Source organism: Cebus imitator, unplaced genomic scaffold, assembly GCF_001604975.1.
Source record: "Cebus imitator isolate Cc_AM_T3 unplaced genomic scaffold, Cebus_imitator-1.0 Scaffold130, whole genome shotgun sequence".
Lineage (NCBI taxonomy): Eukaryota > Metazoa > Chordata > Mammalia > Primates > Cebidae > Cebus > Cebus imitator.
In genome coordinates, this window is record NW_016107445.1 from 3,913,081 (window position 1) to 3,929,464 (window position 16,384).

A 16,384-nucleotide genomic window follows, 5' to 3' on the forward strand; every position below is an offset into this window, starting at 1 on the left:
AAAGGGACTCTTTTAGATAAGTTTTACAATTTTTAAAGTATATGAATATTATGTAGTATATGAAGTTTATAACTCTTTTTTAAAATGACTATTTTGACATCTCTCTTCAATGTTGTTAAAGTACAGTCAGACCCTTGTATCCCTGAGTTCCACAACTACAGATCAGAAATGTTCCCCAAAAATGGATGGTTCTGTCTGTACTAAACATGTATAGACTTTTTGTTCTTATCTTTATTCCCTAAACAGTACAGCATAACACCTAGTTACATAAAATTTACACTGTATTAAGGATTATAAGTAAACTCAAGGTGATTTAAAGCTTATGGGAGAATGTACCTAGGTTGTATGCAAATACTATGCCATTTTACATAAGGGACTCAAGGATCCATGGATTTTGTTATCCTCAGAGGGTCCTGAACCAATCCCTCATAGATACTAAGGGATGACTGTATTTTCTAGTTTCATTTATGTTATAGACTCTAAACACTGTCCAGGAAATTAACCCTTATTCACTCATTCCATGTCCTTTAGTTATGAAGCTGGGACCAGAAGCTTTCAGATTTGATGGTGGTGTTGAAGCCATTGCTACAAGACAAAATGAAAAATACTACATCTTACGGCCTGAAGTTATAGAGACTTACATGTATATGTGGAGACTGACTCATGATCCAAAGTACAGGAAATGGGCCTGGGAAGCCGTAGAGGTGATGTTTTAATTTGCATTTTTCTTATAGATAAATGTCGTAGTAAAAAATGTTCAGCGATACCTATAAATCTAGCTTACCAACTTTTATATAATTTTTAAAGCTTCAACCAGGATTTTTTCCACCGAGGACTGTGTAATTTCATTGAAGTCATTTTATATGCCTGGCTTCAGCTTATATAACATTGATACAGATATACCTACTGATAGACTTAGATATTGAAGGAGATAACTAGAAAGGCATAGTCTAAAATTAAGTTCCCATGAATACAAAAATGATGATCCCTTAATCCCACCTAAGCGTTATTGGCAGCTCTCGGATATTCACCTCTGTTTCAATAAACCACTATATGTTTTTTTCTGTCTATGGGCTTTAAAATACTAATATATGCTTTTACTTAGAGTAAATAGCTACTTAGATCTAACTTTTAGAAAGCACTTATAGAAGAATTACTTTGTAGAAGGATATTCCTTCGCTAGTTTCAGGTTTCTTTGAGTATCTTTAAGCTTTCCATGTGCCCAGTGTGTTGTTTTCATTGTCTTTCACCTCTTGGGTCTTTTCCAGTCGAGGATGGTATGTCTCCTTCCTAGCTAATCTAGTGAATGCTTTGCGTGCTGAATGCCTGAGGAAGCGCCCTGCAGGATATGCATCTAACAATGTCTGTCTAATTGTGAGAGATATTCCGCAAGGAGTGGGAGGGAATTCAGGGGATAAGAACAAGTCAGTGCTTTAATTACACTCTCATTCTCTAGCACTCTTTGTTAGAAAGTTAGCTGTCTTTAAAAACTGTCCATAAGGAATGACTTCTCTCAGGAAATCTAAAATGAATATTGCCTTTGGTAAAATTTAACTAATATCTTAGGAAGCCATTGGTGAATCTTGCTTATTATCCTCTTCATTTAGTATGTGTCTTATCATTAATCATCAGTCATTTTAAATAACAGCAATTCTCTAGGCCTCTTTGAGGTGGGGGGGCAATTCTATTACAGTTAATCAGTAGTGATTGTAATTTCTTTTCATTTCTGGTTTTTTTATCTGGAAAAAAATGTTAAAATTGAGGCTTTTCTATGCTTTGGTGATAGGGAATTGTTTTGGTCTTCAATTGGCCAGCAAATGAATTGAGTATCAGTTTAAGTTGAGAATATTAGGAATAATGTATTCTTTCAAATCTAAAACACCATAATTATGTAAAAAGCATCATCATTTTATATACCACTAAGAAAAATAACCAACAACATTATGACATCCATTTTATAAATGTTAGAATGTGCAAAATGTATGGCAGAGAAGGGATCAAAAATAGAAAGTAAGCAAATCCACATTGCTAGGCAGGCAGGATGCTTTGGTTTGCTTTGTTCTTCGGGGCGGGGGGGGGGTTGGTTGTTTATGGGATTATAAGGTTGGTTTATGTGTTATGATTTTTATTTCTTGTCAACTCTTTGACCTAATATATGACCTGAAATCATTTCCCTGTGTCACAACAATGAGGCCTCCATTTTGAGGGTGCCCCCAGTAACCTCTGCTAGAACCTGAACTACAGTGGTGAGCAAGGAGTGCTGTAGGATCTTGCATTTTTTAAACCACAAAAACCCAGGACTTAGAAGGCATGGCCGTACTTTTCTCCCATTGTGTTACGCCCCCGTGGCCTCCTGTGTTTCAGCAGCAGCCCCACATATGCTGGCATCTGCAGCACCTCCAGCACTTGGCTGTTCTGACACATACTTGAGACCACAGCTGGAAACCATGTCAGGAAAAGAAGGTGGAAGAGCTTTTCCCTAAGCAGCTGGCTGTGGTCTGGGAAGTGCTGGGGAGTTAATGGTTTTCAACTAAGGAGGTTTTGGAGTTGATGGATAACAATCCCAGTCTTCTTTCTTTCAAGAATCATTCTGGAATGCATGCTACATGATTCTTACAGGAGTGAGCCTCGTTGCACACAGTTGAAACTTAATGTAATTCATTTGCCCTTCTGCCCTGTTTTGCTCTTCCCGCTTGCCCACTTCCTGATGTTGCCTCCCTGATAGACTTCCTGCATCCTGTGTCCAACCTTTGTCTCATGCTTTATTTTTAAGGGAACCCAAACCGAAACAGGGGGTCTTAAAAATCACTTCATCCAGCTTTCTACTTAAGACTCCCCTCCTTATCTTTGCAAGATAGCTCTTCCTCATCGATGCAAGGACTTCACAGCAAAGGGAGATGTATCACCTAATAAAGTAATTCATTTCCATTTTTAATGGTTGAAGGTGTTAGAAAGTTATTTATTTTGAAGCCACAATTTACAATGTTCTGTGCTCTGCAGGCACCGGAGGAAAACATCTCCCATCTACATTTCAGCTCCTCAGTTATCTGAAGATAGCAGGTTCTGCCAGCTCCTCCTTTCCTCATCCATCCATCGTTTCCTTTGATTTTCTTTTCCTGGCATGGTTTCCAGCTGTGGTCTTTTAGGACTGAGCAGTATGTCTCAAAAACCTCTCTTCTTCTTTTTGCAGTGTGATTTTTCACAGCTTATGGTCCAACTTGTTCTTTTAGTAGATTTATATTTAAATTTTTTTAAAACAACAAACTGGCTTGTATTGAAATTATTTTCAGTGTTAGCTTCTCCATTAGCTGCTGTTGAGTCACATCTTCTTTGCATTGTGCTTTGTTTCACCCATACTTTCAGTTTGTAAAGTACTTGTAAGCCGTCTTCCTGTCTTCTAACAAAAAGCACTCCCTTCCCAGCTATCTTTCACTAATACACTTGAGAAACCTGCTTTCCATGTCTTAATTAAATTTCTAATAATAATGTCAAATAAGATATGAAAAGGTATATAATCCAGCAGTACAACACTAGACAGTTCTTTTGTGGGTTAACAGCACTCCATTAATCACTGGTGTTCAAGCACTTGTGAGTCTGCCTGACAGAAACAATATTTAACTGATATTTCTTTTCCTTTTTCTCAAAAGTGTCATGAAGGCCAGGCATGGTGGCTCAAGCCTGTAATCCCAACACTTTGGGAAGCCGAGGTGGGAGGATGGCTTGAGGATAGGAGTTTGAGATCAGCCTAGGCAACAAAATGTAAAAATTAGCCGGTCATGGTGGCACACTTTTATAGTCCCTGCTTACTCAGAAGGCTGAGGAGGGAGGACCACTTGAGCCCAGGAGTTCAAGGTTACGTTGAGCTAAGATCGCACCACTGCATCCCAGCCTGAACTATAGAGTGAGACTCTCTCGAAAATTAAAAAAAAAAAATGAGAAACTGACAAATTCCTTCCAATTAACTATCTGATAACTTACAGTATAAGCTTTATCAGGATATTAATTATATATTAACATAGATTATATAATGTCTCAGCTGATCTATGGTAAAGGATAAAGCCTTACATAGGGATTTGGGATTTTTTTGGCTTCAGGTATTTTTTTGGTAGTTTCAGGTTTGCGGGTTTTGGTTTTTTGCAGACATTTTTCTTTGGTCTAACGTTTTCCACTCAGACATTTCAACTCTCAGAAAGTGACTTGTCTTTCTCCTTCCTCCTCCTGCCTCCTCAGGCTTCATCCTGTTTCCAGACTTTTTGATTTTTTCCAGGTATCTGGTTCTCTGTGTTCTACCCTTGAGTTCAGACCACAGTCAAGTAGACAGCCTTACACTCCATGGATCAGCCATTTATATATGTGGTAGATAAGAGAATGCTCTTCTGTCCTCACAGTAATGCTTTCTGACTTATGATTTAACTCATGATGCTCACTATTTTCTTACCTACCCCCCACTCCAAGTATAAAGCATAATCACTAGAGGGTCAGGTTTGTCTTTCATCCTTTGTTTAGAGCTCAAGTTGAGGAGGGAGACCCAGGCATTGGGGATTCCCTCCCCGCTCGCCTCCTGAATCTCCTTCCTGAAAACAACAGACTAGGCCTTGGGGAAACTTCAGAAGGCACTATTTTTACTTAAAGCAAGATCAAACCAGAAACCTTTTCACATGTGAGTCCTAAAACTGTAAACCAGAGCCCTTTCATATGTAATTCCTGAAACTGTGAACTGAAACCGTTTAGTATGTAATTCCTAAAACTGTAAACAGAAACCTTTTCACATGTGAGTCCTAAAAACTATGAACCTAAGATTCTTCCACGTATAACATCTAAAGTATAAGCCTATATAAAGGCTGAACCTCCCTTTTTTAGCGGAGTTTGGCTGTTAAGCACCTATGCCACCAAAGCTCCCAGCTGAAATAGATTCCTTCCTCCTGTATTCGGTGTCCGAAAGATCCTTTCCCCTGCCGCTCCTGCTACAAAGTCACCGTAAGCATTCTCATACACTGTTCTCTGCTATTAGCACATCCCAGTCAGTTAGGATCACTAATAATAGAAGCATTTACTCAAAACCAAGGTGGTCCCTATGCCTAGAGGCTGAGAGTCTGAAGAACAGATTGTAGTACAGTGATGATCTGGTTACACTTTACCATTCAAACACATGACAACTTCCACTGTTGAGATGCTGGTAGAATCAGGCTGTTATAAGGGCCCTGGAAAGCTACTTGTCCCAAGCTTCACATTCCTAAAGTCTTAAAATCTAGACTTTTACATGAGGGGAAAGGGGAGGTTCTTTGGTGTTTTTCCTTTTTAACAAAAAAAAAAAAATTTTTTTTTTTTTCATTTACTAAAAGCTTCAAAAACTGAAAGTGGCTGGCCCTCTCTAAACCTCCAAAAGCCCTTATTACTGTCTAAGCGTTTCCTCCTCTTGTTTTATCCTCATGTACAACCCCATGCTGAGAAGAAAGATGCTGCCTGGGACATGGAGCTTCTGGGGCACTGATAAGGGGGTCTCCAGCTGGAACTTGGCCCACCACTCAAAAATTTTGACTGTGTTCTTAAATACTGTAGTTTACCCCAAGAGGACTTGTGGGGAACAAGAATGAGAGGGTGAACTAGAAAGAAACGTGATGGGCATTGTCCACCCCAAAAGCAACTCCTCCTATTTAACAAAATAAGGAGCTGAGAGCAGTTTCTATGGGGAGGAGAAGTGGCTATTTATCATGGCTGGCCTTCTCATTGAATCACCAAAAACCTCAAGGGAACAACTAAGAAAAGGTTTTTGGATTAAAATCTATTTAAACAAATTTCTGGAAATGGGGTTTCCCATAAAAAGCTTGCCCATTTTTTCTAAATTCTGATTTTTTTTCCTTTTTTTAGCAAATAATAATTTTTGGCTCACTCTATCTGGTTGACTTTTTATCAAAAAAAAGAGGAAGGAAAAAAATAATAGGTTTTAAAGTTTCTTTCTTCACGCTCATCCTCCATTTGACACACTGTCTAGAACTTAGAATTTAATCGAAGCATCTGTTTTTAAGTTGATTGTTCTTATTTTCTTGGGGGCTTTTTAAAAGTATGAAATCATGAGGCATTTTCTTTATTTTCTTTATTCATGTGGCCTGCTGGTCAGATTTTCTTTAACCAGGTAATTAAATGCTTCTCCTCACAGTCCCTGCTCTCTCCCTTCTGTCCTCCAGCCTTGATTTGAAAAATCAATAACCTCATTATCGGTATCTGCAGATGGGAGCTGAGCTCTCAGTGAAACATCTCTGCTCTTGAGAATCCATGGCTGGCATTTGCTTTCCCTCACCTCTCTTCTGAGCTCTACATTCTTAGAGCCTTGTTTTCCTCCAAAATCCTTTCTAGCGAGAGAAGATTTTTCTCAACTAATATGGCAAGATCTATGCCTTCCATCTTTTTGGTAGTTGGATTAAATGGAAGAAAAATGGGGTACAATTATACATGTAAAAAAGTATGAAATTATGATTCATAGGAGAAAATTTAAAAATAAATGAAAAATGACATGAGAAACTAAGAGTAAGTTTCTCTTGTTTATATTTTCTTTATTTCACTATAAAATATCTTAGGGTTTTAGTCTTAAGCTTTGTTATTTTTGTCTAGAGTCAAAACATTAGAACCAGATTGCAGATGGCAATTTTCATACGATGGAAATTTTTATTTGACCATATAATTAATAGGATTAGTAGGATGTGATGAGCAGAAAATAACTTTCCTAGAGATGAATATGCCTGGTAACTAGCAGAGCAGCAAATGTAATTTCAAAATATAAGCAGGACAAAAAACCAGCTCAAGATGAATTAAAGACTTAAACATAAGACCTGAAACCATAAAACTCGTAGGAGAAAACAATGGGGGAAAAGCTCCTTGACATTGAGCTTGGCAATGATTTTTTGGATTTGACCCCAAAACACAGGCAACAAAAGCAAAGAAACATATGAAACTACATCAAACTAAATAGTTCCCTACAGCAAAGGAAACAACTAAACGGTGACAAAAATATGTGTGAACCATGTATCTGTAAGGTATTAATATCCAAAATATATAAGGACCTTACAATTCAGTAGTAGAAAAACAACCTTATTTTAAAATGGGCAAAGGATCTGAAGAGACATTTTTCCAAAGAAGACCTATAGATGGCCAAAAGTGAAAAGATGCTCAACATCACAAATCATCAGGGAACCATAAATCAGAACCACAGTGAGATATTACTTCACACCTTTTTAAATGGCTGTTATCAAAAATTCAAGAGATAATCAGTGTTGATGAGGATGCAGAATAAAGGGAACCTTTGTATACTCTTGGGGGCAATGAAAATTGATGCAGCCATTATAGAAAACAGTATGGAGGTTTCTCAAAAAATTAAAAATAGAGCAACCATATGATCCAGCAATCCTAATTCTTGAAGTATATCCACAGAAGATGAAATCAGCATCTCCAAGAGCACTGTGTCCTTCTGTGTTCATCACAGCGTGATTTACAATAGCCAACATACAGAAACAACCTAAGTGTCCATCAGTGGACAAATAGAAATGTGGCGTATATACATGATAAAATATTATTCAGCCTTAAAAAGAAGGAACTCCTGCCATTTGTTACAATGTGGACGAACTTGGAGGACATTATGCTAAGTGAAATAAGCCAGACACAAAGACGAACACTGTATGATCTCACTTACATGTGGAATCTTTTTTGAAAAGTTGGACTCATAGAAGCAGAGAGTAGAATAGTGGTTACTAGGGACTTGGAGATGGAAAAAAGGAGAAATAATTGGTCAAAGGGTATGAATTTTCGCTTAATATAAGATGGGTGAGTTCTGGAGACTTAATGTGTAGCATGGTGACTACAGTTAGTAATAATATATGGATAAATCTCAAGGGTTCTCAGTATACACATGAAAGTATTTAAGATGTGAGGTGATGGATATGTTAATTAGCTTGATTGTGGTAATCATTTCACAGTGTTTACATATGTATATCAAAACATCACGTTGTACACCTTACAATACATACAATTTTTATTTGTCACATGTTGATAAAGCTGCAAAAAAGTTAAAGAAAAATAGAAACAAATAAAGAAAGCGGGCTCTGGAAAGGGAAAAGAAAGCAAAAACAGCCAACTTAGTGGTAACCAACAAAATGGAAGGCAGATTGGTTTAGGTTGTTACCTAAATGTTCATCCTCACACTGACCAACCCATCTCTTTTCCAAATATTCATTAAGTTCAGATAACTACAGAAATGTAGGATCATTTCTCTCTAGAGAGTTGTCAGTGGGGTCATCCCATCTACTTCCATACTAGACTAAAGACATGTTTTTTAGGAATAGATCCCAGTCACATGTCTCTCGCTGTCTTTCATTTTCTTCTTTTAGCTCTGTTACCAATATCACTGATGAGTACCCTACAATCAATTTTCCAAAAATCAGATATTCTGATTATAGTAGCGGTATTCTAATTTTGCTCCAGTACAGTTTCTCAGCCAGTGGTTTATGATCCCAGTCAACATTAGCAATCTCTGTAAACTAGGAATCAGCAAACTCTTTCTGTTACGAGCCAGACAATATCAGGCTTGGGGGCCATCCAGACAGTCTCTGTTGCATCTACTTAGCTCTGTCATTATAGTACAAAAACAGCCACAGACAATATTTAAACAATATAGCTGTGGTTTAATAAAAGTTTATTTACAAAAATAAACACCGGACTGCATTTAGCCTACAGTCCATACTTTGCTAAACCCTGCTCTAGACCATAGGAGGAAATGGTAAAACTCAGTGAAAGATTGTTCCAAAACTAAAGGTAGAAGTGTTTCAAATTAGGTATTAGTTTTTCAAATAGTCCATATGTTCTGTGACTTCATTTTTAATTTACATTTAGTTTATGGTTTTAAATTTTTTCCTAAAATTCTAACAAACTTTCATTTAATTTGAATCCAATTTTTAAAAAATAAATTTTGGCTGGGCACGATGGCTCATGCCCGTAATCCCAGTTCTTTGGGAGGTAGAGGCAGGCAGATCACTTGAGCCCAGGAGTTTGAGACCAGCATGGGCAACGTGGCAAAAGCCCATCTCTATAAAAAATTAGCTTGGTGGGGTGGCACATGCCTGTTGTCCTGGCTACTTGGGAGGCTAAGGCAGAGAATCACCTGAGCCCAAGAGGTAGCGACTACAGTGAGCCATGATGGTGCCACTGTACTGCACCCAGGCAACAGAGTGAGATCCTATCTCAAAAAAATAAGTCTTATCTGAACTTGGCAATCTAATAATAAAAATTAGTGACAATCAGTTTACTAAATTGTGACCATTTTTTCCCCTCCTTTGTAATTCAGGCCTTGGAAAGCCATTGCAGAGTGAACGGAGGCTATTCAGGCCTAAGGGATGTTTACCTTCTTCATGAGAGTTATGATGATGTGCAGCAGAGTTTCTTCTTGGCAGAGACACTGAAGTAGGTGAAAATTATTCTAAAACCATGTGGCTAAGGTACTTGGACAGATCTTTGTAGACATCTTTATCATGAACACATTCAAGTAGTGTCAAGTATGACTGACTGAGAATATCAGGCATGGCTATAATCGCAGGCGTATTCTCAGTAACTAGGTTCAGTGACTTGGTACTACTAACACCAAAGCACTGAGTAGCTTCTTTACCCCATGGTAATGAGTGTAACCCCTCAGGGTTTTGATATATTTTACTCTGGCATTTTACTCCGTGTTTCTAAATAAGATAAATGGAGACATTGATGTGGTTTTGCTGTGTGTTTGTGGTTTCACTGCCTGTCTAGTCTCTTGGGCCTCATCTACTTATGTTTCTCTCACCAGATATTTGTACCTAATATTTTCTGACGATGATCTTCTTCCACTGGAGCATTGGATCTTCAATACCGAGGCACATCTTCTCCCTATCCTCCCTACAGATAAAAAGGAAGTTGAACTCAAAGAGGAATAAAACGACATCTTATATTTTATTCCGCCCCATTCCCTTCACTGCATACCTTAACAATTCCTTTTCTGGTAATCAGGCACGTGATGAACTTTTATTAATAGGTCTGTGATTATTCTAAGGTCTTAAATTGTTTTGCAGTCTTTTATGTTTATTATCATAAGTATAGATGGACTTAAATTCCTTATCATATCCTTTATTATTCAGCCAGTGTATCCACCAGTTTTTTTATGTTTTTGAGTAACCTATTATCTCTGAAGTTCATGAAGCTGTAATACCATTTTTATTAAACTGAATAGAATGATATAGCAGTGACCTCTTAATTACAATTTGATTTGACTGCAAAACTTCTTCCTCCTCTATGAGGAGATGATGTCTGCTTTAAGCTGTAATGTTTTGCCATGTTGCAAAAAGCCATAATAATAAATTAAGTATTAAAAAAGCTTTTTCCTTTTCAACTTCATGTTAATCTGGTTTGTCTATTCACCAGAGACAGATCTTCTAACTGTGACAGCCTCCTTATGGAGGTCTATCATTATTTGATAGAATGTCTTCTAAAATACTTCACTCACATTGTAATTCAAATTAGAAAGTCATTCCAAAAGGATCATCTCATGTTGACCTCATTTCATTGGAACTGCAGTGTATTTGTGTTGGTTAATTATATTAGCATTTTCTATTTTGTAAATGTGTTCTTTAATTTTACTTGAAATGCCCTATGTCATTTCTGGATTACGTACTGGTTAATTTCTTCCATTCCCTACTACACAGAGAGGTGAGCTCTCAAATTTTGCAGAGCTCTGCTATCACTGAATTACATTTTTCTAAAGAAAATAGTATAACTTAATGGATTAGCTTTTGGGTTTAACTGAATATATGAAGAAATTGGGTCTCTCTGAAGAGAGGGTATTTTGTATGGCTTTTGGTTCATTTGTTTGTATTTCACCTTCATTTTTTTTCTTGAGAAAATAAAGCATTCTATTTGGTTCAGATTTTTCAGATTTTAAAAAAGGCTCTATCTCAAATGTAGTAAATTATAGAACAACTAAAATTTCATTTCAGTTTGTGAAAGCAGGATTTGATTCTGAAAGAAGCTTTGCCAATCTTTATTAATTCATGATCAATCAAGGAAAACCTAATAAATTTTTAGGCCAAATAAGAATGTAGCATATTTAGTATGGTTATATTCAACATAGAGATCACAACCTGGAAGAAATATAAAGAAATGGCCACTCCCAATCCGCCACAGTCCTGGTGTAGATCAAAATCAATATATAATTCTTTTAAACATTAAGTTTTGAAATAGGAATGATTTTCTCAAGAATAGATTTGGTGATACCTTCTGTTTATTTACATTGGCTTACTATATATACATATATATTTATGTAGATATAGCTATTTCCATGAAAGGGCTAATATGATGCATATACTGAAGTGCAAAGACTTTGACCATGTGAATTTTCAGCCTATAATGGTCAGAAAGATCAGTGCAACCACGTGGATTAGGCTGAAGCCTATGAAATTGCTGCCTTTTTGGTTTAAAAACTGTCAGCAGTTTCATATGGTTCCACCTAGTATTATTGAAGACAATTGTTTTCTTAGATATCAACAGACTTCACAGTTTTAGTTATTTTAGCTTTTGAAAGTGTTTTAAAAGATTTCCTTTAATTGACAGGACCGTCTTTGTGACCTTCTTTCTGTTTTTCAACATCATGCATTGGTATATGTCAAAGAATAAATTAGTAAAATTAGTAAATGTAAGAGTCTTTAGTACATCATTATTTCCATGCTAATGTGTCTCTGTGATCCAGAATAACTTCTCCCACTCATATCTTCAGTTCACCTAATGAAATGAATGGATAGCTAGAGCCCTTGGTTCCCAGGACTTCAAGGCAAAATATTAAGAATTATTGCCAAAATTGCGCCACATGCATTAAGATTATAATGTTTGTATAAATGTCCTTGAACTTGCAATTTAAATTAACTCATTTTCTTTTCAATTTGATTTGAAAGAGCACAAAGTTGATAAGTATTTCTGCAGCAGATAGAGTATTAAAATCAGATTGTATGTACACACTGCACTGTAAGGTACCTTGGTATCCTGGTGTGCATGGACAAGAAGCTGTGCTATATGTTGCCCTCTCAATGGCAACAATGAAATTTTTTCAATTCTAGAACTTGGAATTTTTTTTAACAAAAGTCCCCAAACACCAAAAATGTAAACAAGATAAGAGATTAATATTATAGTGATAGAATTTAATTAAAATTATATTTTGGGTTAATTTTAACAACTGAATCTTTAAGTAGAAACTTATTTTCAACAAAATTGTGTGGTTAAATTTATATATATATTCACATACTGAAAGATGAACAGTTAAAATAGCACTTAATTTTGTGTTTATACAATATGTCTTGATATACTTTGTGCAATTAATATTACACATGTAAGTTGTATGTCAGTTTACAGAAATCAATGACTTGTCATAATGTTTTCATGAGCTGCATATTTTGTACATTATTTTTGATTTGTACATAAATCCATTCTGTCATTTTCAACTTTATATATAAATCTCCAATGTCATGGGAAACATAATAGATTGACGCATAATTTTTAAAAATTATATTTGTAAAATTTCTCTATTGTGAATAAAGTCTTTTAATATATCTCCTCATTTGTTATATTTTTCTCCTTTTTAGTAGGCTTCTGTATATTTAAGGAGTGAGTGCATTCAGTTCCAAGTAGAAATATTAGATCCTAGCAGCAATTCCATACCACACCTTGACAAGGATCTTGACAAGGAAACATTTCCCATTAAAAACTTTTGCATTGCACATAATTTTGCATATACAGTATTTGGGTAATAAAATAACCATTATTAAGGATCTAATATGTGTTCAACACCAGGACACAGAGGCTAGAAGTTTTGGTGTCAGAAATAGCACAAAGTATGATCTTTGCTCATAAACTTGCAATGCAGTTAAGAAACTTAGACTAACCCCACCCTACCCCTCAAAACAAGACAAAAATAGTATTTAGTTGTGTTAAATTACAAGCTAAAATTCTATAGAAGCTCATGAAAACAGGAGGTCCATAGGATTTGAGTGGTCTAAGAGGCTTAATAGAAAAAGGAGAACTTAGCTATAGATCCTCCAAAATTTTTGAAAAAGCCTGGGCTCTAAATTCTTCAAATTCATACCGTATTTTCTTAAAATGCTTCACATATTTTGGTTGCTGTTGCCACTGCCTGGAACTCTTTATTTTTATAGCTCATTCTTCACTTTATCAGGTCTCTGCATAATTGCCACCTTATTAGAATGACTTCTTTGACCAATCAGTATAAAATTCTCTCCACCTTTTGTCCCCTACTGTATTTTACTTTCTACTTAGCATTTGTTATAAATTTATGTCTTTCTAATCCCTTAGTATTAAACCCCAGGAGAATAGACACTTTAATTGGCATTCACCTCCCCCATTTTTCTATGTCTAATGCTGAGCAACATCTAGCACTTGATGTAGTACGCAATTGAGTGAAAAAGTGCATGAGTTAGGAAACTCTATCTTATATTCATAGTCTTTGCTACAACTGTTTGCAAATGTCTTTTCATAAACAGTAATTTTTTTTTTTTTTTGAGATGGAGTCTTGCTCTGTCACCAGGCTTGAGTGCAGTGGCATGATCTCAACTCACTGCAATCTCCACCTCCTGGGTTCAAGTAATTCTCCTCCCAAGTAGCTGGGACTACAGGCATGCACCACCATGCCCAGCTAGTTTTTGTATTTTTAGTAAAGACAGGGCTTCACCATGTTGGCCAGGATGGTCTCGATCTCCTGACCTCATGATCTGCCTACCTCAGCTTCCCAAAGTGTTGTGATTACAGACATGAGCCACTGCACCTGGCCTACGAGTACACTTTTTTAAAAAATATTGAAGTACATGTTTGTGACTAGAATCAATTGTTAATCAACAGGTTATTTTTAAACTACTTACATCATGTAAAATAAAAAAGGCATGACTCCTCCAATAGAGTTTTTTCAGTATTCAACAGCCCATTATTGTTATATGACTTAATGTCAAAGTCCCTGCCTTCTATGTTAAAAAGCAAAAAATGATTACAACAGCACCAAGCAAAGAAATTAGCTTATTACCTAATAGAGAGTTATTCAAATGGGAACCTTCTGAATGAAATTATTGGTAACACAAATGATGTTGGTTGTGTTTATGTTGTTGGTGACAGAATTATTAAAATTTATTCTAAGCTTGATTTTATGTCTACTAATCAGCCATCAACACAGAGATGGCAGCTTGGCAACCAATCCATCTAATGACTGACAATGATATGTAGACACTTGCTTAAAAGTTTGTCAAAGTTACAAGATAAAATCTTTTACATTTGAGTATAGAGCTTATATATCTAATTGCCATCCCAGGCTCCCTACCTTGTGGCTGAAGAGTGAGGGCAGGGAGGAGAATCTTATCTAACTTTTTAACTGATTTTATGGCCTAATGGCTGCTTTCTATTTTTCCAGGCTCATTGCATCCTCCACACTGGCCAATACATGAGTCACAGTTTTCAAGAAATATTTGCCAGTCATCAGATACACATTTAAAATATTAGAACTACAGGGGAATCTAGACAGCATTTAATCCAACTCTCATTTTAAATATGAGGAAATGGGAATTTTCCCAACAGGAACTGTTTTTCTAGCCTTCCTCTGCGCTGCCAGACGTGGGAATATGATAGGATTTCATGCTAATTCTGAAAATAAAAAAAAATTAGCCAGGCATGGTGGCGCATGCCTGTAATCCCAATTACTTGGGAGGCTGAGACAGGAGAATCACTTCAGCTCAGGAGGCGGAGGTTGCAGTAAGCCAAGATCGCACTACTGCACTCCAGCCTGAGTGACAGAACCAGACTCCACCTCAAAAAAAAAAGCATATGTTATTTCCAACCAGCCACTCCAAAATAAAGGTATAAATTAAGATTTCAACCTTAGAAATCGGTCTACTGCTGTGTTTCTTTCTCCAGATGTGGGCTACAGCTTACCTAATTCAAATCTTGGGTAAGGCTTGTTAAAATGCAGATTTCAAAGCCTTCCCCCAAATTTAACAAATCAAAATTGTGATGGGGCCCTGGAATGTCCATGTTTAGTCCTTTGTGTTATTCCTACACGCACTAAAGTTGAAAACAACAATTTTAAATTATAGGTAGATGGAAATCCCAAGACTATCAGAACAATTAATGAGTTAAGTAGCAAGTCATGACAAGAATATGTACCTTTTCCTGCATTTTTGTCTCTACCTCAAGTTTTAAGCACAACTTCCTGTAACTTTGGTCACTTCGAAAACACAAATTCTTCCTTTTTTACAAAAGCATTAGTGAGCAATAAACCATACAACTAAATCTTTTAGAAATATATTCACACTAGATTCTTAAACATCATTCTTTAATATTAGAAGTCTCAAAAATATTAACTTAAATCATTCTCGTTTTTATTCAGCGATTGTTTTATTTACTTTCTTCTCCCAATAACTCCATTTTTAAGTCATTTTTCAAATTGTTTCTACTGTTCTTGTTGATTTTAACATGACTGTCACTTGCACTGACTACATGGAATTTCTAGTTTGTCTATATGTCATGTAAATGTATAAAACGTTCTTGGAAATAACCTCTGAAAAATACCTTCATTTCCCCCGCCCACATTTTTACATTCATTGCTATGCTAATTGTCAAAGATTTGTTGGCTTGCCATTATTATGATCACTTTGAGTCCCCCTAAAACATGCCATTACTTACAGAATAAATTAACTTAAATGTGTATCACAAATCCATTTAATTCCCCAGTGAATGAAAATTACCATGAAACATTAAAAAACAGTGATAGATGTATAGTTTCTATGAACTTTTACACCTACTGGGATATTTTGGCCTTAGGCTACAAGCATTTACTAATCCACAATTCTGCAAACAGGGCCATAAAATGCACTGCTTTTCAAATAGTATTTTCCAAAATAACTGGCACCCGAGAGTTTTATTTTTTTGTTTTTTGTTTTGTTTTGTTTTGTAACTCTCCTAGGAGAAACGAGTAAATGATCACATTTCACAAGATCTTTGGGAACTTTATTGCTGACTTTCCAACTCTTGGCATTCTTTGTGGAAAATAGAAACATAATCACCTCACAGAAGCAGGATGGGAGGTTCCATAACAGCCCTTGAGGCAGGCACGTGCTATTGGTTCCCTTTCATGTATGTGACAGCTTTGGCTTGTTGTGACCCAAGGCTCTCTATTTAATAAGTGACTGAAGGAGAAGCAAACAAAATCTCTTCCTTCCTGTGCAAAACCTCTTTACCAGTCTGCCTTTCAATATCGCACTTCACTGGTTAAATAAATCTCACTGGTTAAATAAACCCTGAGTGCCTCTCTCAGCTACCCACATTCCTTCTC

General features: G+C 36.3%; 1 protein-coding gene across 1 annotated transcript in view; it reads left to right on the top strand.

The window, feature by feature from the left end:
* Positions 1-12,613, top strand: part of MAN1A1 (mannosidase alpha class 1A member 1) — a 184,486-nt gene extending 171,873 nt beyond the window's left edge. Inside the window, exons 11-13 of the mRNA XM_017541052.2 lie at positions 532-704; positions 9,332-9,447; positions 9,821-12,613. Coding sequence (XP_017396541.1) covers positions 532-704; positions 9,332-9,447; positions 9,821-9,947 — 416 coding nt within the window. The 3' untranslated portion in view covers positions 9,948-12,613. The remainder of the gene's footprint in view (positions 1-531; positions 705-9,331; positions 9,448-9,820) is intronic.
* The last annotated feature ends 3,771 nt before the right edge of the window (positions 12,614-16,384 follow it).